Source organism: Anneissia japonica, unplaced genomic scaffold, assembly GCF_011630105.1.
Source record: "Anneissia japonica isolate Jap-2015-1 unplaced genomic scaffold, ASM1163010v1 scaffold376_len1572418_cov194, whole genome shotgun sequence".
NCBI lineage: Eukaryota > Metazoa > Echinodermata > Crinoidea > Comatulida > Comatulidae > Anneissia > Anneissia japonica.
This window is the reverse complement of record NW_022741166.1, coordinates 1,251,764-1,277,043: the sequence shown is the minus strand read 5'-3', so window position 1 is coordinate 1,277,043 and position 25,280 is coordinate 1,251,764. Positions and strand designations below refer to the sequence as shown.

Sequence of the window (25,280 nt, the reverse complement as noted above, 5' to 3'; positions counted from 1 at the left end):
CACATGCAGTACACTAACTAGTGTTCAATATACAGTTACAAGAATTTCACTCACTTCATTCTAGTTGCAAATACATTCTTTTATTATGTTCTCTTATACAGTAAAAACATATATCATACTTCATTCAAATACACTGAATATTCTATCCATTTGATTTATCAGATAAAATATGAATGAGTTTGTCCACTTAGTGAAACCAGATTCCATAATTTAAAAGCTATTGGAAAAAATAACTTGGGAGAAAATCAACGATACCGGTTAAATTACAATCCTCTAAATTGAAGGTTATTAGATAAAATGAAAAGATCAAACTTACTATCAGTTTTCTTAATCTTGTATAAATTTATATAGATTGTATATTATCAGTCCTCAGCCAGTCAAAAACGTGTCGTAATCTTACGACCTAAAAAGTAAAACATTAATCTACCCTTCTAAAACAACCGTATATAAAATACTAATAAACTACTATTACTGTATTCTATGATTTGTCAGCTACAGTGTATGAAATTCTGGGTTTTGTTTTTTTTAAAGAATTTACCAATAGTCCAAATTCTTTAATAACTAGGCCTAAGTAGATACCAAGGCAAGTAATTAAGTTGCATTCCCATGTGTTAATGTAATCATTTTGGTGAGCTTATATTCATCCATCTCTTACTCTGAAAAGTGCAAACATCCTGCAACCTCTACTCTGTGATTAGCAAAGATATGAATATGGAACTGATGTTAAATGTAGCTTGTAAAATTTGATTAAAAGATGAGATTTAATCTAATGTAGAATAAATGGCAGTACATAAAACTTGGTAAATTGTAGTCTGTGCAAACATTATTTTATTCACCTGCAAATAAAATTAAACAGTTGCAAATGATTTGTGGCAATGTAGCTTATACACAGTACTGTACCTAAGATTTATGTTGTACAAATGTAAGAACAGAGGGTAAACTGCTAACACAAGTTCTGAGAGTCTATAATACCAAGTATCATCAATATTAAATTTACAAATTATATCCAAGTACTAACTTCTTTCTTTTCTAAATTCAGTTCAACTTTCTAATATCACTAGCTGTAAATTTTAAAATCAATTTGTTTGAAAGATAAGTTACATTGTTGCTGATAATATGCACCATTTCAAAACTATTAAATGAGATGTTTGATAACGTGATAGGAAGAGTGATGGTAGCATTTCGTATTAAAACACCAAACTATGGGCTTCTCTGATAAACATTTACTGACATGTTGGACAGTAAAGCACTGATCGCAAATATAAATCAAATATAAAACAATCACCAAGCAAATGTCACAAAAATCAGTTAAACCTAAATCAAATGTTATACTGGATTGACCTTCAAAACAGATATGGTGCCTTCAGTCACATGATTTATCATCAGACGTAAAGAAACAGGCTTGTAATATCAGTAGACCACGACTTGTTCGGTGTACAAGTAGGATGTGATGCAATGTCTACAAACGGGAACCAGATCAACCATCATTTGGTTTTTAGTTGATGGCTAGAAAACTTTAAAGACACAATTTCACAGCTCAAGGCAGATGATGATGATGATGTTAACGGATTCGTTAAAACTTCTGGAAATATTGGCCACTGTGACAACCATGTTTTCAAAATTATCCTGATACAACAATGAAATCTTTATTTTTTTTTTAACTTGACATCTCTTCAATCTAATACAAATTCTAATTTATTCATTAACTTCTCATGAATGTTTAGTAAATTTTACTCTAAAAGGGTATTGTTAAACCCTGCAAACCTAAAAAAAAACACAGCAAACCCCATCCAAACCTTATGACAGTGATTGAATCACGTAGTAGTATAGGACTTAACTTGGTATCTTAATAAAAAACAATCATAATTTTATGAGGCCATTTATTGTATTAAAAATGGCTAAACCCCGTAAACCTCCAAAAATGCAAACACCATCCAAACTCAGTAATAGTGATTGAATCATAGAATAGGAATAAACTTGGTATCTCAATAAAAAAAAATCATATGTTACGTTCGTAACAACCTATTTTTGGGGTAAAATCTTGACTTTTTGTTAAAAATACCTAAAAACCTCCAAAAACACACTGCAAACCCCATCTAAACCTTGTGATAATGATTGAATTATGTAGTATAGGACTCAACTATAAAATATAATATTAATGCAATACTCTAGATTAATTTGAATGATTTACATTGTACAAGACTGCGATGCAAAAAGTTGCAATAATTTTTATTCGTATTGTAATTTGCATAAAATATTAAGTAATGTTTTATTGAAAGTTTTCAATTTTCTGAATACCTTAATATTTCATTAATATTTAAAATGATCTTAGTAAAATATTAAAGTTGAATACTTTCATAACACTTTGCACTGATTTGCATAATGCGAAGAATCTACGGCTTTTTATATTAATATTTGATGACTGAATGAATATTTTAAATTTCAAATAACAATTTAAATTAAAAAGGAGAAAATCATTTGATCAACTAAATTGTGAATAAATTAGAATCTCATTTGATTTTAGCAATAAATTCACTTTCCACATTCTACAAAACTGCCTTTTAAATAAAACTATTTCCACTCAGGTTTTTTTTCTTGACAGTACTGTAGTCAAGGAATATGTGAGGTTTTGTTAGGCCATGCCATATTTAAACTCAACATTCATCTTTTTTTTCAAATAATAAAAAATAATTAATAATTATCTTTAATTTATAGTTCATGCTTAACCATAGTATGACTATGAGGGTGTGGGATTGATTTTATACCCATCAGTCAAAGATCTTATGCAACATATAGGCCCTATTTATTTTTATTAGTTTATCACCTTGTCCCACTTGTATTACATTGTAAATGTGATGAGAAAGACTAATGTAAGCAAATTCAATGGTGGTAAGGTCAAAATTGGAGTCAACCTCAATGCATGGTATTGCTAATATTAAAAACTATTTTATCTCAACTTTCTAATTACGTATGCTTTATGTCCGAATATGGTGAAAAGCATAAAATGGTTGTAATATGGAATTAGAGGTCAATCGAAAAAGGAAAGTTATACTTGCATACAAGATAATGAAAGAAACAACAGAAACATTTTTGTTATGGGGGTCTAATCAAAATAGCTGTCATATTATACTATCACTTGATGATTACCATTAGCTAGTTAGCATAAAATACACACAGGATTATATAGTATTATTTAAGAAGAGCTAACCTCTATTATTATTAATGACAACACTAAACCCAATGGTATACTGCTACATAAGTCTGTCACCATACTGTACATGATTAATCCTGGGATAGAAAAGGGATACCCTATCCTTGGAACAAGCTATTGACATTGTAATTAGTAACTCCATACTCTGGTATACTAAAGCCATCCCTGTATCTATCAGGGACTTATAAAGCCCACCATCCCCAATCCTCATCAACCTCTTCCTCTCTAACCTATCCCCTCTAGGTAGCTCTTCAGCACATTGTTACTAGAATTTTAACGCTAATTTTTGTTTATCATTCGTTATTTGCATGTCCAAAATCTGAATACTAGAGAATGCAAATTCCAGGAATACTGGTTTGAAATTACACTCTCAGATGCAAGCAGGCATTTCTGCATCTAATTCTCTCCCTGACTTCTAACTGCTATAAATGTGTATCAGCTTTTCCGATCCAAACATTTCTCCCTTCACCTCTACTTGTCCCCTTAACCTTAACCTGTCCCCATTCTTGTAACTGCAATGTGGTGAAGGAATTTACCGCAATTTATTATCATGGTTATTGTGGGTAAACTACAGTATGACAATTTTTCACAATATTTTACTGAGGCTTCATATATAATTTCAATTACATACGTACTGCTTAATGATACTAGTTAAAATAGAATGACATGTATTCATTCCATCAATCTGTAGTAGAATTATATCATGTACTACTACTGCTACTTAATTTACCATTACATTTAAACTGTTAATGTAATGTATGGCTACAGTACCCAATTTTCCTTAACCATGAGTGAGTATTTGAAACAACGCTAAAATCATGGTATTAGTCAATTCAAAGGAATTTGACACATATTGCGCTTTTAAGTATCTACTTGACACCTCTCAAAACATGACTGAATTCTCTCTGTATTCACAATCTTCATATTCAATTTTAATCTTCATTTATTTTCTAAACATGTATTTCAAATATAGCTGAGGTGATGTCTTCTCATCTAAAATTATCTGTTATTTTTATAGGTAATATATTCTAGGTTATATTATCGCTTTTTAACATCCAGTAACAAATAAATCTGAAGAGTGCAAGATAGTGCAGGTACTACAGAAAATACAGTTGTTTGATCACTGTACAGAATGGATCAAAATCATAAAAAATGAAAGGCTTGTGAAATCCACTTTTAAAACTTGTAACCATTCTGTTTAATCAGGGAAGAACATGGCTCACATGTAGACAATCACTTAACTGAACAAGAAGCTCTTCCCGCGGCAAATTTAGTCACATTTAATCCTCGTCTGCAGATGTTCAGACCATGACAAGATGGTCACGACCGGGTACTAATATCTTAGCAATGGGTTCGTGCGGACTTAAGTAATCAGAAGGCTTCAATAGCTCTCTTCAACATCCTACATCAAGAACAGTCTTATCATTTCATACTCATTAAGATATAAATCAACCAGAGAGTAAATAGGTTAAAATAGACTGATCGAGTAAGTGTTTGTGTTCTTTCTTTTAAAATCTCCTCTCAGTCGCATGATAATATTTTCCTTTATTTCAATCCCCAATAAGACCTCATTTGATGGTCTATTAGTAATCTGTTTGTCTCTACTCAGTCTACTTGTCGCATCAGTATTTTTATAAGTGCTGGTTATTAAAAAGAATATTTTATAAGTACAGGTCAGAGGCTGTTTTAATATGAAACAATTTCTCATTAGTTCTCATTTAATCATTCAATATCTACTGTACTAAAACAGAACCAATATTATAGTAAACAATTGACAAGACCTAATCTTTTTTACTTTGATTCTAATTACTATTATTGGTATTTTCAAGATGCCATAGATAGCTATTAAAAAACAAAGTAAGGATCATCATATTAAAATGTTTCCAACAGCTACTGTACATTTGCTAACGCTGAACATTTTTCCAAACAAAGTTGGAAAAAATTAAGTCTTTCACATTTCTGTTTACAAGCATCTGCACACATAATTTCCAGCATTAACTACCTATGTTGTTTTCATGAAGCTCATAATAACATTACACACATGGATACTACTCAGTCACTGGTTGGTTGACACTCAATCGGTGTTCCAAGAAACGTTAAAGATCCCCGCTCATCGTCAACATACTGATTCAGTTTTCTGAACAACGTTTTGGTTTTGATTTTTTTTTAACTATGCAAATGGGCTGATTAAACAAACAGAATATTGTTTTTGATAATAAAAACTATAATAGCAAAACAATATGGTGTGCATTGGGCTTAATATGTATGGTAGTACAGTGGGTGTGGCTATTATAATTATGTAAATAACTGCAGCCAAACTAATCATTGATAATTTTCTATCCTATTAAACCCCATCTCGAGTAACCACACCTCAAAGAATCCATTACAGTTTGAAGTAAATCAATACTGCTATTCAAATATTATTTTGTCTGGTGTAAAAAAAAAAAAACTTCACTGTTATTTGATCATCAGTACTACTTAGGTGAGTACTTGAACAACAAATAACATATAGCGGTCGTGTGACATAGTAAACACCAATTCAGCATGTCCTGCAAACACTGATCATCCGGTATCCTCCCTATTACATCAGCTTGTTCAATCAGAGATATAGACACTGGAATCCAGCACCATTTAATAATGCACTTTCATAAAAAAACACCGCCATTCATGCTTTCTCAGATGGTTTTTTTTTCATGTCAGTACATATAACTAATGCCCAGTAAATACAACTTATTTTGTTAGGTAACCACGTAATTGCATGCATGAGAGACGCTGTGTCCTCAATTTTTCAAAGGGTAATCATTGAAAGTGGACACGAGCGCACTCAAATTAATATCTAGTCAATAACGACTGCACATTGAGTAAACTTGGAAATGTATTTAGCATTAGCATCGCCATACAATGCCAGCTGTCATAATCAAATACTGAGTTTACACGTAGTACGCTGATAATCTTCACTGGGTTCAAGTACTTTGGGCTACACTGGTCCTGGAGACGGTGGATTGTACTTTAGTCGAATAATGTGGTATTAGTTAATCATGTACTATATTTCAGTACATTGGTCTTGAAACACAATAATCATTAGCACCTCCAGTCAGTGCACTAACCTGGCATCATAACTCAGTTGGTTAAATAAACAAATCCTAGTCCAAGGAGGCATTAGTTCAAATCCTAATGAGAAGTCTTTTTATCTTGACATTACCATATCTACAGTACTGTACATACTGTACAGTGTAATCAATAAATTTGTCTTTTAGGAATAAGGTATTTATTATAGCATTCCTTAGTACAAGGAGGCTTTGGTTCAAATCCTAATGAGAATTCTTAAACATTACCACTTCTACTACTGTATGTCTAATGATTATGGTTTTTTTTTACTCTATCAATGTATGTTATTTAATTACCACAGACCAATATTTAATATCAAACTCAATTAAAATCAGTTTCATTTATTTATTTAATCCTTTAAAATTAAAACATTTTTTTTTATTAAAAAATGTTTTAATTCTGCAAATACCAGTAAATCCTGCTATTAGTAATTAATCTAGATATTTTTAAAAACAAAAACATGAAAATAATTTGGATGAGATTATATTTATTTTACTGTATATTATGTTATAATATTGATATTACTAAATATTAATATTTATATAATAAAATGTATATGTCTTAATACATTTCAATATCACTTATTGCAATCAATATTTACATATATATTTCATTAAGCTCTGTTTAGCCATAAGCCACCAAGTAAACCAGAAATGTATCAACTTGTAAATAAAAAGTCATCCATTGAGGAAACTCATAAACTACTTTTAGAATTTTCCTTCACAAAAATTGACACGGTAGTTTCTGAACTAAGTTACATCTTAATTTGCCCTAAGCCTCTATGGGATACCCTCTAAGTTTGTCAGTCCCAGGATGAATGGATTTGGCCACAGCTACTTCATGTTTATCTCCCCTGTGACTTGATATTTTATCCTATCTCCTCACAGTACTATTGTAGGTGAACTTTAAAGAACCTTAGCTGTGTCCAAGACTTTGATTTAGGTGCAGCCAACAACGACTGCAACATAGGCCACGCATGACATTTTACATAGCTACCATATTATTATAGATTGTTGTTTTTTAAAATATAAATTTAGTATATAGATATTTTACTCTTTCTCTTTATTTAACTAAACCAGTTTTAATTTGTTATGCATGAGTACACATTGTTTATTCTATGAGTCTGTTTTTTTCATTGATGACATTGCTATTTTATTTTGAATTGATTTCTTGTTACAAGAGTTGACATGTCATCAATTTTTTTCAGTAAGCTGGGTATTCCACTTTTCCTTCTATTGACCTCTTTCCTGGAGCATGTTTGTGTATGTCCTTGTTTGGGTAGAAATATGAAGCAATTCATCATACATCTGCAGCTAAAATGTCTTTTTATAGGACATACCCTTACAAAGCCATTAGCAAGGGAAAAATCAGGCCAAGAAAATGAGGTTTCAGAACTCAAAGGCTAATTCTCATCAAAAACTGGGTTTATCGGCAAGTACCGATGTGACCATCACCCCCTACTTGTCCAAAATAAAAAACTAGGGAGTAGTTATTACCAAGTTGGTGAATGTTGGAATTGAGAATCAGGAAACATTATAAGTAGTGAAAATTGACTGAACATGTTGGTGTTAGACTAGGAAGTCAATGAACAATGAACAATTGAGTTATTCTACAGAATAATCAATCTCTTACTACACTATGACTCAAATTATCCAGTTTTACCAGCTTTTTTTTAATAGAGGGTAAAATCAATATAATCATTAACAATCACATCCCACCTGCCCTGACTCAAAATATTAATATTTTTTCCAGTCACATTGTTTCTGGTGAACTCCGTTCCATGGGATTTTAATACAGGATTGAAGGCTCTAGTCTAAGCTGGAATAGTGTATCTTAAGATTCAAGGATTCAAACTAATATAATAGGCATTATTTTTTACAAAAGTAGTAAGATTTCCTGGATGAATCCAGCTACATCGATATTACCATTTCATCCATTTTTTAATTACCATAACTGTCTAAAAATAAAATTACCAGGTTTCTTTTTTGCTGCGACAGATTACTGTATTAAATTTCATAATCAAATTGTATAATCTCCAGATAAAAAGGAAGACAAGTTTATTAAATATGCAGATTTTATTATTTATTATTTTTTGGGTAGGAAGTACACAATGTATTCCTTCAAGGAGTTATGGAAATAGTATAGGCCTGTTCAAACACCATGGCAAATACTGTACTATAGCTTGATAGTTCCTCAAATCCCAATCAATTACAAAACGTCAGCCATTTAATACATCTCATTTTCTAAATTCTTCTGACTTTATTAATATCACTTTCTTTTTTTTTTTTAATATGATCAATTTTCTATTCTTACCCCCTCTGCTCCCAAGTGCACCTTAGAGCATTAACATTATCCACTTAGGGCATTAACATTTTCAGCATATTTAGAACATGACAGCCTAGAGCTGGGATGTGGGATGCAAAGTAATAAACAAACTAGACCAGCATTCCAAACACTGATCTCTAGCCACCTTTCTAAGTTTCACAAACTGCAGCCAGTTACAACAAGACTAACAGAACAGTACTACCATTGTTTCACTTGCTCTGTCTTTTGAAAACCTAAACATTTGAATTCCTAGTTGTACTGTTCGTACCAACCTAGTTTAGTTCTGATTGTGTAACTAGGTAGATTTTTTTGTTATGGTAGGGTAAGTCTGCATTCAGACAATTCATGTTTACACTGTAATTTACAGTGTCAGCAATTATGTCTACCTCCACATTTCTGAAAACATAGATCATATATTTTAATGACAATATGGGTAGAGGAGTACATTCTATATAAAATGATAGTATGTAAAATATTGCTGGTAACAGCAGGACAATGGTAGCCATTCCATATGTAGTACTCCCATTAACATGTTCTAATTCTCATATTGTACTGTACTGCCAACACAATGTCAGTTATATAAGAAGGAATAAAAGGTCAAATAAAAGAAAATGTTATTCTTTGTCAAATTCCGCACCCTTTTTGGGCTACTGCCTGGTGTTGGTTTTCTTTTATGAGGTAAATCACCAGGAAAATCTTGTAGAAATCCACTTAAAATCATAGATGATGATCCTCATAGGTGTATAATAGGTGCATACATTTTGCATGTTGTGGCCATTCTTACTTAAGCTGCAATTGTACTGGACTTAAAAAAGGAAAGGTTTTGACCACGACTGTAGATAACATTCCTAAATCTAGGTAAAAGGTAAATCTTACTGCTGTCCACACATGGATTTTTGAATTAGTTAGTTTTACTGCGAGAATTAGTAAAAATGACCCAGAGGACACGGAACTAGGGGGTGCTACGTTATGGAGAGTAATGTCAGGGGGTGCTACGTTATGGAGAGTAATGTCTGACCGGAAATGGTCTGCCAGTTGGTTGTTACCATACGCCAGTGATGTTTGAGTACAGCAAGATGAAACTATTCATGTAATGCATGAATAAAGTTCGGGGTTTGTCGGGTAGTGAAATGATTATTGTACATTTTAAGTGCTCCCTCCATGCATAAGTGTAAGCTAAATTACAATGATTAATTAGCGAAAATATGGAGAAAAGACATTTTGAAGTTCCCTCTTTCCAAGAGGGGATGCAAATGCATTGTGAAAATGAGTACGCAGCGGTACTCATTTTCACAAAGGAATACACTCAGCTGGTTAGCTAACTAACAATATGCAAATTTACATGAACACCTAGGAAGAAAGGTGCAACCACGTTCTGTTGCCTAGCAAACTTCTGTACTTTAGCGTGTGGGGGTGGGGGGCTAGCCTACTGATGTACTGTGTTTAGCAGGGGACGATGAAGCATAATGACTAGGCCTAGGCCTAACTAGACAGTGCAATTATATGTGATAGAAAGTACACTTTCGAAAAAAATAAATTAAAATAAGAAAAAAAAAAAAAACTAGAGGGCCTAAGAATAATTCAGTTGCAGACGTACTTTGTTTAAGTATTATATGCTAACTATATGCGGCTCTTATAGACCTAGCTAGGAAAGGCATTCATTCATGTGCAAAGCAGTGGTGTTTGTTTATCCATGAAAAAAGCACGCCAGGAAAGTTTGCCTTACCAGGAAAAGGCGATGTAATCTAGCTTATGACGTATGCATGCTGACTATAGCGTGAGTGTGACGTCACCAACAAAATTTCTATTATAACCAAAATATTAATAACTACAAGGTTTGTGGGTGTAAATACCCTTAATACGAATTAAGGGTAGCACCATCTCCTTGCCATACAAATTACAGCTCCCATTGACGTCTCAGTCAAGAAATACGGGTAGCTGAAGTTTTTCTCGAAAATCTGACTACGAAACCAAATCGAAATTCACGTTCCACTTCCGACTCTGAGTTGTGCTTCGCACACGCCGCTGAGGGCTGCGTTCCGGGAACCCTGCGTCAAGCCGTGAAAATAAACCATTGAGGGCACTAACCCACTACATCATCCATTGAGTAATGAATGACTTTAACACACATTCACATTTAGATTTTTTGGGCTCGGTAAAACTGACCTGGTCAGTTTTACTGGGCATATTAAATCCACACTTGTTTTCAGTAAGTTTTCCTGAGAGGCAATATTCCAAGGTTGTTCACACTGGACAAATTATGGTAAAACTAACCAGTGTCTTGATTTTCACTGAAAAAAAAGTCCAGTGCAAAGTGTAAATAAACTTATAATTCTAATAAAACACAACAAAGTATAATTATATTATATAATATCTAATATAAACTTTCTTTTACAGTAATCTAATTGAAAATTTTTTCTTTTAGCTTTGTTGATACAAACATGAGGATCATGAAGATAGTTAATCATGTTCAAAAGAAGTAGCTTTCCAACAGTGTGTTCTTTTTTATTTATTATAAATCTCTAAGTTCTATTTTTTTTTAGATGTAAGGTAAACTATATAATTTGGTAATTAAAATATAAATACATGAAACTGAATAAAAAATAACCCCAAAAACACTATCTAAAAATTGAAAAAGTATTTCATTGTAAAGCAGAAAAAATAATATTAGTATACAGTACAACATGACATTTTATATTTTTAACATTAATAAAAATCAAACTTATTCCAAATATCAAACAAATGAATATAGTAAACAATAGGCCCTACATCAGATATATACAAGTTCCATAGAATATGTGTGCATTAAAGTTTTAAAAAAAATATGTCTGACATGCATAGTTATTTTAATATATTACCATTATACATTATATTAAGTGTATGCGAATTATACACAATTTTATGAATAAACAGTCAACACTAGATTTCTTTTTATTATAAAGATGGTGATTGTTAAATAAAGAAAGTAAACTACAAAGCAACAGGCTACTGTTTTAGGTAAATTATCATCTACCAAACTCTAAGTGACACCACACTTACTGAACATAAATCAGTGAAATTCTGGTGGGAAAAAGATCCACATCAGACTCAACCAACCCAGCTTCAACATCCAGGATAATGGGCCTCCAAATTTGGCGAAAGACTATTAAATACTCCCAAGCTATGCTAGACAAAAGGCAACCATAAATTAACAAGATTGAGAGACCGATGGTGTAGATTTAAACTATAGAGGTTTAGTTTTTCTTGGGTTAATTTACGAGTACTATCCCGTCACAGCTGAAGACTGAACAATAAATAACACTATCTCATCGCTGATGTAGTGGATTAGAACTTCTGGACCAAAATATATATTTTTTTTCTTTCTGGTCAATTTCATGAGGAAGAAAAGTTTATAACAAATGGTCTTTCCTTTGGTTCCCAGGAGGAGAGCAAGTACAAAAGGGATTGCGCTTGTGTGATGTCAAAGGTCAAGAGCAATAAGAGGAATGTTTAAAAGGTTAACGACATGAAGCCTTACAGGAGGGAACAGAATAAACGCCCAAGTTGCCACATTCTCACACTGTTTCCCAACTTGTACTTATGTAGATTCATATGAACAATAATTATTAAATTATTTTAAGTATCTGTAGATGAACTATAATTATTTATACATTTAATTACTTTACACTGATTCATATTTTATGAACTTCTTACTGTAGGAAATACAAATGGTGATGAATCAATCTATAAATAACATTTTAGCAAGACAATAAGTCTCATCAAATTTAACAAAGAGCTATAGAACAAACAGGCCTAATAGTATTCTACATTTAGCATCTGATAAAGCAATTTACAATACATAAAATGTGAGAAAAAATTAAATAAAATTGTTATAAAAAATGTATTAATAGGCCTGTTTATTTTACTTCAAATCAAAAGTATTTCACTTCAACATGGAAAATTATTCAAATATTCTCAAGTAAAATAGAAATTGATCAAAATAATAATATACCCTATAGACCTAAGTTTTATGTTTTAAAGTTTACTTTTTCTTTGTAATACAAATTGATATTTTTCAACTCATTGTTCTAGGCTTAAGTAAAGATATATTTTCAGGTTATCAATCCTAATCAATTTTGTTGGAAATGTACCAGTTCTTATCATCACAGTTATAATTAAATGTGTTCAGTAGAGGGCTGGACTCTTGCAAATCATGTTTTACATAACAATAATGACTGTAGATACCAACATCAATAAAAGCCAACTTTACAGTTAGACAATACAGGTGACAATTAGGTTAAGGAAAAGTAAAAACAACACTATTGTTTGGCTCATCAAAGATGTTTCATACAGTACCTGAAAACAAATCCATCAGAAACGCAAGTAAAAACTAAAATGTAAAACTCCAAGTATTGAAATACACGCCATCGTGTTGGGATTCAATATTTCGACATTAATTATGTCATCATCAGGAATAAAATGTATTACAGTGGTCCTGCCAAAAAGATCCAAAGCCAAGACCCTGTGACATCCATTTGGTTGCTTTGATTGAGCTATACAATTATATTTAGGTTACATTAGTTATTTTCTTAGATTTTTCTTATATTTAGGACACATGTTCTTGAATTTATGCTCCAATTTTTATGCTATTTTTAAGTGTAATTATTACAATTTTGATTTGTTGTATAAACTTTTGTTTTGTTTGCATTTGTTTTGAAATAAAATTTAAATATAGACAAATATGCACTTAAACTATCATAGTAAATGAAGGACAAAAGGGTGGACATCCACCCTTTTGTTCTTAATGTATATATGACAGCACTTTTATCATATTTGTACATTCACCTGAAGAAGACCACTGCGTGGTTGAAAGCTTGTGATTAAATTAATCTGTTAGTCTGAAAAGTGCTGTTTGTTCTTCATTTACTGTTATCATCTAGACTAACGTGGCTACCCCATCTTAAACTATTATGTCTTCTAAGTGCCTCTAACACTGCTTTAATCCAAAATTATTAAAACAACTATTAAGTCCAATTTGGTATGGACCTACTGGAAGCCAGGGTACCTAAGCAGTTGGCTTTGGCCTTACACTACAGACAGTTAAAATACAGATGTAACACAGCTACAGTACATGTTGTATCAAAAAATCATTGCATACAATTCACTAATCACTATTTACACTGCACTGTTTACTGTACATTGCTGTTGAGTCGAGTTAAACCATGCAAGTAGTTAAGTGAAGTGCACCCTCAATAACTTTTATTTTAGCAGTCTCCTCTTTCAGTAAGTTATTATTGGTGGAGAATATTATCTCAGCCTTTACTATTTTAATTAAATTTCAATTTATCATATTTATAATCAACTTTCAAAATAAAACATAATTTAGAGGGTATTGGTACGGCTTATTCCAGATAGTTAAACATTAAAACAGCATAAAATTACATTTTAAAAAACGTTTGGATGGGATTAGTATACCTACTATAGTATAAAGACAGGCTTGTGTTAATATGATATTTATATTATTATATAAATAGACTAGTCTATAATAATGTTTGATTCCTGTTAGTTAATCAAAATATATCCTCAAAATAGTTGTGTTGATTATGGGTCTACAATCTATCTCCAATTACAATACTTATTGATAGAATAATTTGTGTACAATGTAATTTGGTCAGAGTACTTTAGCACTTTAGTTGTATAAGTGATGTGGATAAGATAAGGTAATCTCCAGTGATGAAGATAATAATGATGTTGATAAATTGCATGGATAGATGGATATGTAATTATCCACTTTCCTAGCACTTAACAATGTGTGCAATTCTCCTGATTGTAGCATGCTTTTACATACACACAACATTTTTGGGGGATTTTAAAGAGATTCATGCACATCAATAAAGAAGACTTTATGGTAGATTCAACAGAACAAAATTATATCATGGTCATTCCATACGACAAACATTAGCGTGTTTTTAACTAAATAATTACATAGATACAGTAAAAGTTCATGGACAGCAATAACTTGTGTATACAGTTAGGACCCAATGATCTTCAAAGAAATATTTAACATTATAATAATTTCACTTACTGTAATTAGTCCTCATAATATTGGCATTTAAAGTTACTGTAGTTTTATTGTAGCTTTTCTTTTCAGTTATTGTAGGCCTAACTTAGACTGGGTGGGTTTCCATCGTGGGACTATGATCTTGGTCATTTGTTTTTAAGGTTTATCGGAATTGCAAGTCTAACCTAAAAAGGAAGAACATACATAGATTCAAGGGCCCTCAGTAATATGCAACTTCCTAATTAAAGCAAGTTGACCAGATCTGAACTCTGACAGGAGCTGAGCCCAGCTCCAAGCTGGCTCTTTCCCATGATGATGCAGCCTTCAAAATAGACAACCCGTTATCAATACTGATCAACATAATCTGTAGAGGGAAACTAACAGTAAAATGCTTTTCTTACTTGATTTACATTGTACAGAACCTTCATGTTCTCTGAGTAAAAATTATACCAATACCTACAATTTGTTCCAAATGATTTGGCACACTTTGATGCTAAATGGAACACCTACTACTGTATACCAACGGCTCCAAGAGTAAATATTTTACTTCCCAATCTACAATATTTATAAACTATCTCAGTCTATAATCTATCATTATTCAATATTTGACAATGAAAGATTACAGTCTTGTTTTAACTACACACTTAAAAAAAATCCATGTTTAATTTGTTTTAAAAGGATATGAAAATAATTTCCTGCTAATTAGAAGGTACCTAACGAAGACTGTAACACTAATCATGTTCTGGACTAAATGTTTTATGCTTGATTTCCTGTGAAAAATGTAACTTGTATTACTGTACAGAATAATATCATATCATATCATATTATGCTAAATGTAAACTATTAAATAATATTAGAATAAAATGATTTTCTACTAAAGTATATACAAGTAAAAATATATATAAAAGTAAATATAATTAAATAAAAATATTGAGAAAAATTGTGGATCCCTGCTAAACTACTCTGGTGATACCGTATGGGGCTATCCCTCATATATTTATGTTATATCACTATATGATATAGTTCTATCGAAGCCCTCTGATGAAAAGCATTGAATTATTTTCACTGCACCATCATATTATTTTCAGGAAAAACTACAAATTTAATTTAAGTATGCTGAACTAATATAGATTAGGGCCTACTATTTATTATCATTCTATTAATTTTTAGTTTAAAATTTCAATCCATAGAGTTTACTACAAAGTTAATACCAATTCTTCCTCATTAGGATTCACATGTGTTATGTCAATACCACAACTATCAAACCATGGTTGATCACTTCAAAAGTTCTAAGAACTACAATAAAAAAGATCTATTAAAAAGCTACACAACAAGACTTCAAATAAACATTTGTGGTACAGTATGCTTTGTTTTGTATAACATATTTTCTTTCAAGCGAAACACCAAGCCCAGGCTGAAATATAAATGTGTGGATAACTTGTATTACACATAATGTTATAGGACGCAATTTGAATGGCAAAAACATTTTTCAGTTTACCTGATTTTTAGGTGTTTTCAAACACTTTTCACTTATATCTATGTGAAAACGGTTTTGACAAAAAGCACTGTTGTCAACATTCCAGTGGAGATGACAAATGTTTAATACAAACAACAAACAAACATACATACCTGACACTGTAATACTAAACCAAGCTTTAGGCCTAACAGTACATGCATTGGACAAAAATTAAGATAGTGCAGATGAAATCCCTTCATAGAGTACTACAGTGGTACGTCACGATACCACGTGATACTACTCCGTTGCTATCATTGCAAAATGCGTTCAACCCAATGCCATTTTCTGCACTGACAAACCACTGATCCCAATTTCTAACGTAATTATTAAGATGTTGTATCTTACTTTTCTTTGCAAATTTTAATTGATGATTAAATGTGTGTTCGATAACTAATATAATGCCAGATTTTGTGTTTTTAGTACATTTCGATGGTAAAAATATTAGACTTTAAAATTCCTATTCCAGAAAGCCTATGAAGTCATTCAGGCGTAATGAACGGTGACCTCCGTCTGTTGACAACAGAGAGCGCCACCTGGCATCGTAACGACACGACTATGGTACTGTATACAGTATGTTTTTTTTTGTGGCCCTCAGTGACATGATCTTCTCTCTAGTAGTAGAAGGTAGCAGGTCAGAATGGACAGTGTAAGAATTATATAAGTATATTAGTATTTAACGTTAAATCTGTAATAATATTATTATTACTACTACTCTTAAAGAATAACATAATTAATATAATATTTAACACTGATCGGATTCCAGATATTAACTGATAAGATTCTCATACTTATGGTATCACGACATTTTTATCTTTTTGGATGAAATACTATCAACAATATTTTTTAAATCTGAATTTTTTATTTTTAAATTCTTAAAAGGATTCTGTCAAATAAAAAAATAGAGAGTTCTTTTGACACATTCATAGTAGAGAATATCAGATACTGTATAGGCCTATATGGTGTTTATATTTGGATTCAATACACTAATACATGACAACTTCCTGAAAGATGACTTTGAATCAGTCAACTCATAAGCCATATTTACAATATCTGATAATGATTAAAATTTAACCAGAAAATTTTTTTTAAATCAAGTAAATCCCGGGGAGGTCCCTGAATCAATAAGTTAGCAATTATTAATATCAAAGATATATCAAGCAAATGTATAATTGTACTTCCTTAATCGATCCTGGATGTTACTTTTATGCTTAATTATTGATATATTGTAATAAAAATTATTAATAAATGAAGTACAATATGTAAATAAACCAAGTCTAAGGTTTTATAAAGTACTAAATATTTCAAAATTATTTTCAAAAACACATGTTATCATTCTGCTGCCATGTTTAAAAGCACATGATATAATTTCAAAACATTTAAATCTTAAACTATTTTAAGAATAACCTCATAAATACACATGTATTGTGATCCCATGGAATAACACGCACTACCCACTATGGCTTCACCTTCGTGGGCTATTCCTACAAGCTGTGTTTACCTTAAGGCAATCTACAGTATATGAGACAATAGTTTACTAACTGAAAACTCAAGTTGGACATGGTGTTACATACAACATGCTATATTTAGCATGTTGAATGTTTCATCACATTGCTTAATGTTACTATTATTTCACAAATTATTACACCAGATAAATAGTTAATAATATGTGAAATATTAACTTATTATCACCTCATTGCCTCAGAATATTACAAACATTGGTTTTTATTACTGTAGTACAGTATTTTAAATCATGTTGATGAATAACTACTTAAGTCTTTGGAAATTGGTTTAGTGTAGACTTTTTTGCCCTGGCATCATAATTTTTAGTCCATTTTTATAAACAGTAGCTCAATAGATTTACAACCATTCCCCAATACCAGATAATAAAAATTATTACAAAAAAATATCTCCCAATTCCTCGTAAAGGGGACACTAAATAATCTTATATCATAATGAAAATAACTATTTACTACATACAAATAGGAGGTCAAAAATAAATAATTCTGCTGCTACTCTAGAAAAATAATCATTCGCCATTTAACCAGACAATAAAATTATTTTAAAATATCTTCTTAATGGAGACACGAAAGTAATCTCTGCTTATGAATAAAATTTTTAAAAACAAACAAAAATGTATTTTACCTGTTTTCTCTTTTATTTCACAAAGTACACTGAAAAGAGCTGGTTTCATACGATGACAATTTAGAGCATGCTTTCTGTAAGATAAGCCAAAAGAAACAAGCCATAGATTTCTAATCATAACAAATGTATTACAATAATAAACATTTGATAAATCATTTTTCAAAATCCTGTCTTTTGGATGAATTTACTCTACCGACAACACTTGATCTTGATCTTTAACTGGGGAAAATACTGGTGTAACACGCTCAAAAATAGGGTTATTTGGATTATAAAAGAACTAGGCTAGGTATAGATCTAAGCCTAGGCCTAGATGGTTTTATTCTGTCTTGCCTGGCTAAGCGTCAGACTGGCTTGGGCTTATGCTAGCCTAGTCTTCTTCTTGTGTGTTGTGTTTACTTTGATTTGTTCTGACCAGGCATATATATTAAATCTAAAATCATTGAGTCCATTAGAGCCACGGTATAAAAATAACTGTATTGAAGTACTGTAAACCGTGTATAAATCAGAAAATCCAACGTAAAATACGTGGTACAGGCCGCCGTAAAACATTGTTTTCCTAGGCCCATGTTGTGCGACAACGAAGCACAATTGATGAGACCGCCTGTGCGACTCGTCGCGCGAGTGATTACTCGTCACAGCAGCTAGCTTACCTGGCTTGTGCTTCATCTAAACTCTGGTCTGTTATAGACATAATCTGCTGCAAAATATCTCCAATTTCTTGCTTTCTAGATTCTTGGTCCTGTGGAGGACCTTGCTCCGAATGTGGCTGCGTTGGCTGCATATGGGCTAGCATACTAGCTTGGTGAACGATATGGCCTGGCGTGGCTGTGTGTGGGACATGCATACCGGGGTGGTGATGGTGGTGAGGCTGTAGCCTTTGTTGCTCATCCATAACCGTTTACGGCAAAAAATGTTTCGCCGCCGAAATCCACCGCTTGCGAAAATCCTGTCAGGTTCAGCCAACAAATCACACGATGAAGGAAACCAAGCACGTGGACGACTTCAACAGGCTGTCAATTGCCGTAGTAAAAAGCTGATGAAACGAACTGTTTTTATTCTAGTGTTATTTGTAGGTGGGAAAACCACGGCCTGACGGCTCAAAACGCCACTCAAAGTCAAGACGTGTCTAGGCCCAAGCGTACAAGCCCCGCCTATGATGGATGACTGACAGTCACCCTTGGCAACTACCTAGCTCATTGGAATTAAATTCAATTCGCGGCTAGCTGAGAGAGCAGCAGCATACGTACGTAGTACGTAAATGATAAGTTTGGCTATTCACCACGTGCCGTTATCTATAAGAGCAATTGCTATATGGAAATAATCGTCTAAATACTGACTAGCATCAAATCGCTATACGGTATTGCAGTTTACTTTGGGGAAAAAAGGAAGCCTATGCCTATCCGAAACTTATCAATAATACACAATGAACTAAAGGAGAAAAAACTAAAGAAAATAGGGAGTTAGCCGTTAACACTGTTGAATAAATATAATATAAATCGTCAAAGGTACATATACCTACATATACCTTATAAGACTTATTCGTTGAAAAGCTACAGGGTAGCCTACGATGTTCCATCATGTCCTTATTTAAACACTGTATAAAAATCGCAATAATACCGTAGATCATAGTTTTTAGTTCATGTGCATATCAAAATATAGTACTGTATAACAAACATGGAATCATTGTAGGCCTTTACTCACTACAATATGATTACTCTCATTATTATCTGTAATAATAATTAGGCCTATATGAATAATTTTATATAAGTTATTTAGGCATCTATTTATACACATCATAGGCCTGGTAAAATAACGCACATTATACACACAGTACGGTACATTAAACGTTTTTATTATGCTTTTTAGCATTCATTGCACTGAAATTAAAGACGCCATGTTTTTTTTACTGTTATGTATTTCTCCGTCTATGTATTTTGTATTGATGATGTGGAGATAAACTTTATATTGAAATGAAAAAAAAACCAAAGTATTGTACGCACTTGCTACAAGAAGTTTTTTTTAAAGATAAATTAGATAATAAATACAATTATGTAGCACACACCATTCTAAATATTTTTAAAATAAGTTTAAAGTGTAGGCCTATTTCTTTTTGCGTCTTAAGTCTCAATTTAATGTGTCTTCTGTAGCTGAGAAGAAATAATATATAGGCCTATATTTTCTAGCGCAGTTTATGAAACTGAGAGTAATTAACCATTTGTATGTTTGTACTCAGTGCATGCCTGGCTCTGTTCAATCCATGAAATGTAGGCCTAGGTTTTTTTTCTTTTGGGAGAGAGATGTTAAAACCGTTGGTCCCGTGTACAACAAGGTGTAGGACTAGAACGCATTAAGCCCGGTATTATAAACAAGGATTGTCTCCTCCTCCCTGCACTGAATTACCAGATGCCCAGCCAAATTTCTTGGAGGAGCAATGAGTTAACATATTTTATTTAATCGTTTTATTATTAATTTTTATTAACTATTGCTATTTCATTTCATTTAGAATTATTTTATCTCAACATTATAATTAGTAGAAATTATTCAATCAATTAAAATTACAAGATGTATAATATTTTTTTTATTAATTAGGCCTATATTCGGTCATATGTAAGTGAATAAAAATATTAAAATTTGTAGCATAGGTCAAAACATTTATTTATTAGATGCATTTACACTTACTAGCTATAAGCATTCTGTATTCATACTCAAATGCATAGGCCCCAATTGTTTTTCATCACCAGAGCATCATCGTCATCTTCATCATCTTTTTAGATGTTCGCTATTTGCTTATCATTTTCAATAGAACTATTTAAGTAAACAAGTATAGGATTAAGGCCGAACGAAAACAGATGTGGCTATGTTTATTTGCTGTAAGGAATGCTTTCGAGTTTAAATGTTAGCGAATAGAACTCCGGAGAAATTGTCAGTGTTTTTCTGTAGATAATATTATTGTTTTAATGAAAGAAATATTATGTTTTTAAAACAAATTTATTTTGTTGCGTTTCTTTTTATCTTCTTCCGATTGCGTTAACTGACGATTGAAGAGGCTGAGGTGGAGCAGAGATCAGGCGGCTACTTCAGATTCTTAAAGTAGTAACTCACTCCGATTTCCCTCTAGCCTACCCCGTGTGAATTTTATAATTTATATTTTGGAAGATGCTACATTGTCTGTAAATAAACTCTGTATATAAGACATTCGTTAATTCGTTTTAATTTATTAATTGAGAAATATAGACCTAGCTCTAATAAGCAAGAACTATTTTCTCCATTACATATTATTTCATAGGCCTAGATTCGTTCTGAGCCCTTCACCACACTTTTATTTTCATTTAGACCTATGACTATTGTAATTTCTTCATTTAATGAACAAATAGGCCTAAATATATTGTTCTTAAAGTTTTTAAAGAAAAATTATAATGATCATATCAAGAACTCAGTTCAGGTGTTTGATTAAGCTCAAATGCGATATAAACAGATGCCCACGAAATCGCATTCAAAAAAATCCAGAAACATTTATTATTAAAAATTATTCGTAGTGCCTTACCTCGTATAGAGGGCGCTGTGCACATTTTTATGGAAAAGGTGTGTAAATCGCTAGTGAACCTTGCGTTTGTTGATAGTTTTGTAATTCGATACTATCTGTAATCCACTGGCTGAATGGAACACCACTGTACTTCAGAACAAAAAATATAAAGCATATTATAGTACACTATTAACTGAAATTATTGTTAGCGACCTAATTGTTGGCCTAATTGTCAGTGTGAAACGCCGTCAATTTAACACCAGCTTCTTCAGGCCTACATTTGACCGGTACAATGCATAAAGCTTTGATATTGAGCTTATTATTTAATATATATTTTGTATATTGTTGCTTACTATTATCCTTCGTAATGTTAGATAAATAGAACTCCGTATTTGGCATTAGGCACATATCCCACGAAAACCATTGAAAACCTTAAAGTGTTTCAATCTATTTTGCTACAATCCGCATATTTTGAACCAAAAAGAAAAAAATGTTTTCGTGGTACTTGATCACCTATCTTGGAATTAAATTATAAATGTAATCATAAAATATGACTGTAATTGCAATACTAATTCTTATGTCCTTTGAGATTATGGAAAATATGTAATAGACTTACTTTCAAGACTGGTCCTATAGAGAAACATTGATTATATTAGGCAGCAGGGACGAGGGTTACACCATTCAACGGAGCTTTGGACCCTTGATGTTCTATAATTTGGTCTCACTTCCCTCAATGGATAGTTCCGCTAAGCCTCACCTCGGTTGGGTATGAGACTAAGGGACCACAAAACGACAGCATAAACGCACGCAACCATGTGTGATTTATGGGACATGCGCGTATTACTGGCTATTGAATAACATGGTCTAATTGGTCAGTAAGTTTTCCATGCGTCTACTGAGACTGGAAAGCAAACTTTTACACGAAACCACAGCTCGGATACAGACGTTTTCATTGGCAATAAGACTAAGAGGATACTAACCTAGTTAGTAGTCCCATGATGAGAATTTACTTCAATAAAAGCACTAAATTTGTTCCGCTTTTACTCTAATAATGATTCGTCAATGTTTGCTTAGTGAAATGGTTTTAAAAAATAGGCCACCGTCGTCCTATGTCTAATGTAGATAATGTCAACCCCAATCACGTTCAACAACCATTGCAATCACGCGTTAAAATTCAGTAATGTGGTTAGTTTTCGTTTTAAAGACCTACACAGAACCAGGACTAAAAAAAATATGCAATGTCAGTGGTATGTCGTCAAGCTTGGAAACTTTTATCATGAAACCGTTACACTCTCTGTGGTCATACAGAACTCTGTATTGTCGTTGTTATCATCATTCATTCATTCATTCATTTATCATCATTATCATCATCATCATCACCACATCATCACCGCCATCAACATCCTCATCATCATCATCATCATCATCATCATCATCATCATAATCATAATCAAATGAATCAACTGTAGGCCAACTATGTATTTTCATCAAGCATAAAGGAATAGGCCTAAGCCATTATCGTATACTCAATAATAATAGTAATTATTATTATTATTATTATTATTATTATTATTATTATTATTATTATTATTATTATTATTATTACTATTATTATTATTATCTTAATTATAATTATTATTATTATCATTATTATTATTGTTATTATTATTATTATTATTGTTATTATTATTATTGTTATTATTATTATTATTATTATTATTATTATTATTATTATTATCGTCATCCTCATCCTGACATGTCTCCCTTTTTTTATTTTAAAAATGTAGGGTCGGGCGGTGAGAAAAAAAATAATGTCAATATGCACAAAATTGCTATTTATGTTTACTGATAAAAAAAAAAAACCGTCACCAATAAAGCATGTATTAACTATAAGCTTTTGAAATGTGGGCATATCTCAGGATGTTAAAAGTCTCTTGGATTGACAAGATTCCGAATACAATATACGGTAATCGAGCAGCGGAAAAATACAAAAAGATAAATTTTAAATATAATGAAATCAAGAAAACTAAAATATTTTGGCCACCTTATCAGAAAAGACAGACTCCAGAGACTATTATTGGAAGAACACACAGGCAGTAAGATAAGTCGGGGTAGGCCAAGAGTTGCTGGTGCAATAATATCACAGACTGTGTCAACATGTCCTATTTAGAGACAGTTGAGAAGAGTGTGGAATAAACACGAGTGGCGAGCCATTGCATCCAACTCTCAACCAGAGGACGGAACTTAAGAAGAAGAAGAAGAAGAAGAAGAAGAAGAAGATAGAAATTCAAGCATGAAAATATACTTGTAATAACTGAAAAACTAAATATGTCTGTTTGCATGTTTACATATTATCGGTGTTATTAACACGCTGCCGGGGACATCGCCCCCACCCCCGTCGGACAAATCCTGGCGCCACCGTTGTTGGTTACCGTATGCAAGGAAACAAAACTGAGGAAAAAAAAACACACTCTAGCCATTTGGGTGCAGTTTTGTATATTAGGTATTAAACAGTGATTGGGTTCACTATTATTGAAAAAATAATAAATTTACCATGGGCCATAATAGGCCTATATTCAATTTTCAATTCAATACTAACATTTATTTCTCTTATTTTCTCTAAGTACAAATAAAATAGCATAAAACTAAATTAATAAGAGGAGTAAAATCCCGAAAAGGCAAAAAAAGGGACAAAATATTGGTTCGACTATTTTTGACGACGGAATGTTCGCAATGCAACAACATTATAAAACTGAAATCTGCACCACAGTGCAAACTCGTGTAGATATAAAGTGAGTATCTTATTATAATTATTATTAATACCAATATCATAGTTATTATTTATTCATACTAACAATATTAATAACCTATTTATCACTTTTTTTACAACGAAAGCCATGGACCACTGAAAGTCAAGTCTCAGAAAGTATAGCTGTTTTCTACCAGATGATTAGGATTATTTTTATATCATCATTACTTTATCATAACTTAAAATGCGTGCTAATGAAAATAATATTAAAAAATTAATAATAGACAAAATAATTATGATGCTGACACTAGTAGACATATACAAACAAAAACATACAAACAACATTGAAAATATACAACACCGAAAGTCTCCGTTTTTATTATGCTTGCCTGTGAATAAGGCGAATTCAACAAATCTATTTTAAATTGAATAATAATGAAAAGTGATTCGAGGAAAAATATCCAAGAGAAGCCGACAATATAGAATCCATCGTCTGCCTAGTCTGGAGCGTCTACTTGGCGTTTACACCTTCGATTTCATTCTAGGCACAATTCCCCGCCCTCGGTCACATCTAAACTTATATTACCCTAATGCGTTTCAATGATTTAGAAATTATGTTACGCGGTACAAACGACTTAAAAACAGTTATCCTTCCATAATTAAATA

General features: G+C 32.1%; 1 protein-coding gene across 1 annotated transcript; it reads right to left on the bottom strand.

The window, feature by feature from the left end:
• Window positions 1-10,873: 10,873 nt before the first annotated feature.
• On the bottom strand, window positions 10,874-19,537 carry LOC117118630 (pre-B-cell leukemia transcription factor 2-like). The gene is made up of 3 exons (XM_033263277.1): window positions 18,993-19,537; window positions 18,343-18,416; window positions 10,874-10,935 (listed from the first exon to the last, which is right to left on the bottom strand). The coding sequence occupies exons 1-3, from the start codon at window positions 19,232-19,234 to the stop codon at window positions 10,889-10,891; spliced, it is 363 nt and encodes a 120-aa protein (XP_033119168.1). The 5' UTR covers window positions 19,235-19,537; the 3' UTR covers window positions 10,874-10,888.
• Between the last annotated feature and the right edge of the window lie 5,743 nt (window positions 19,538-25,280).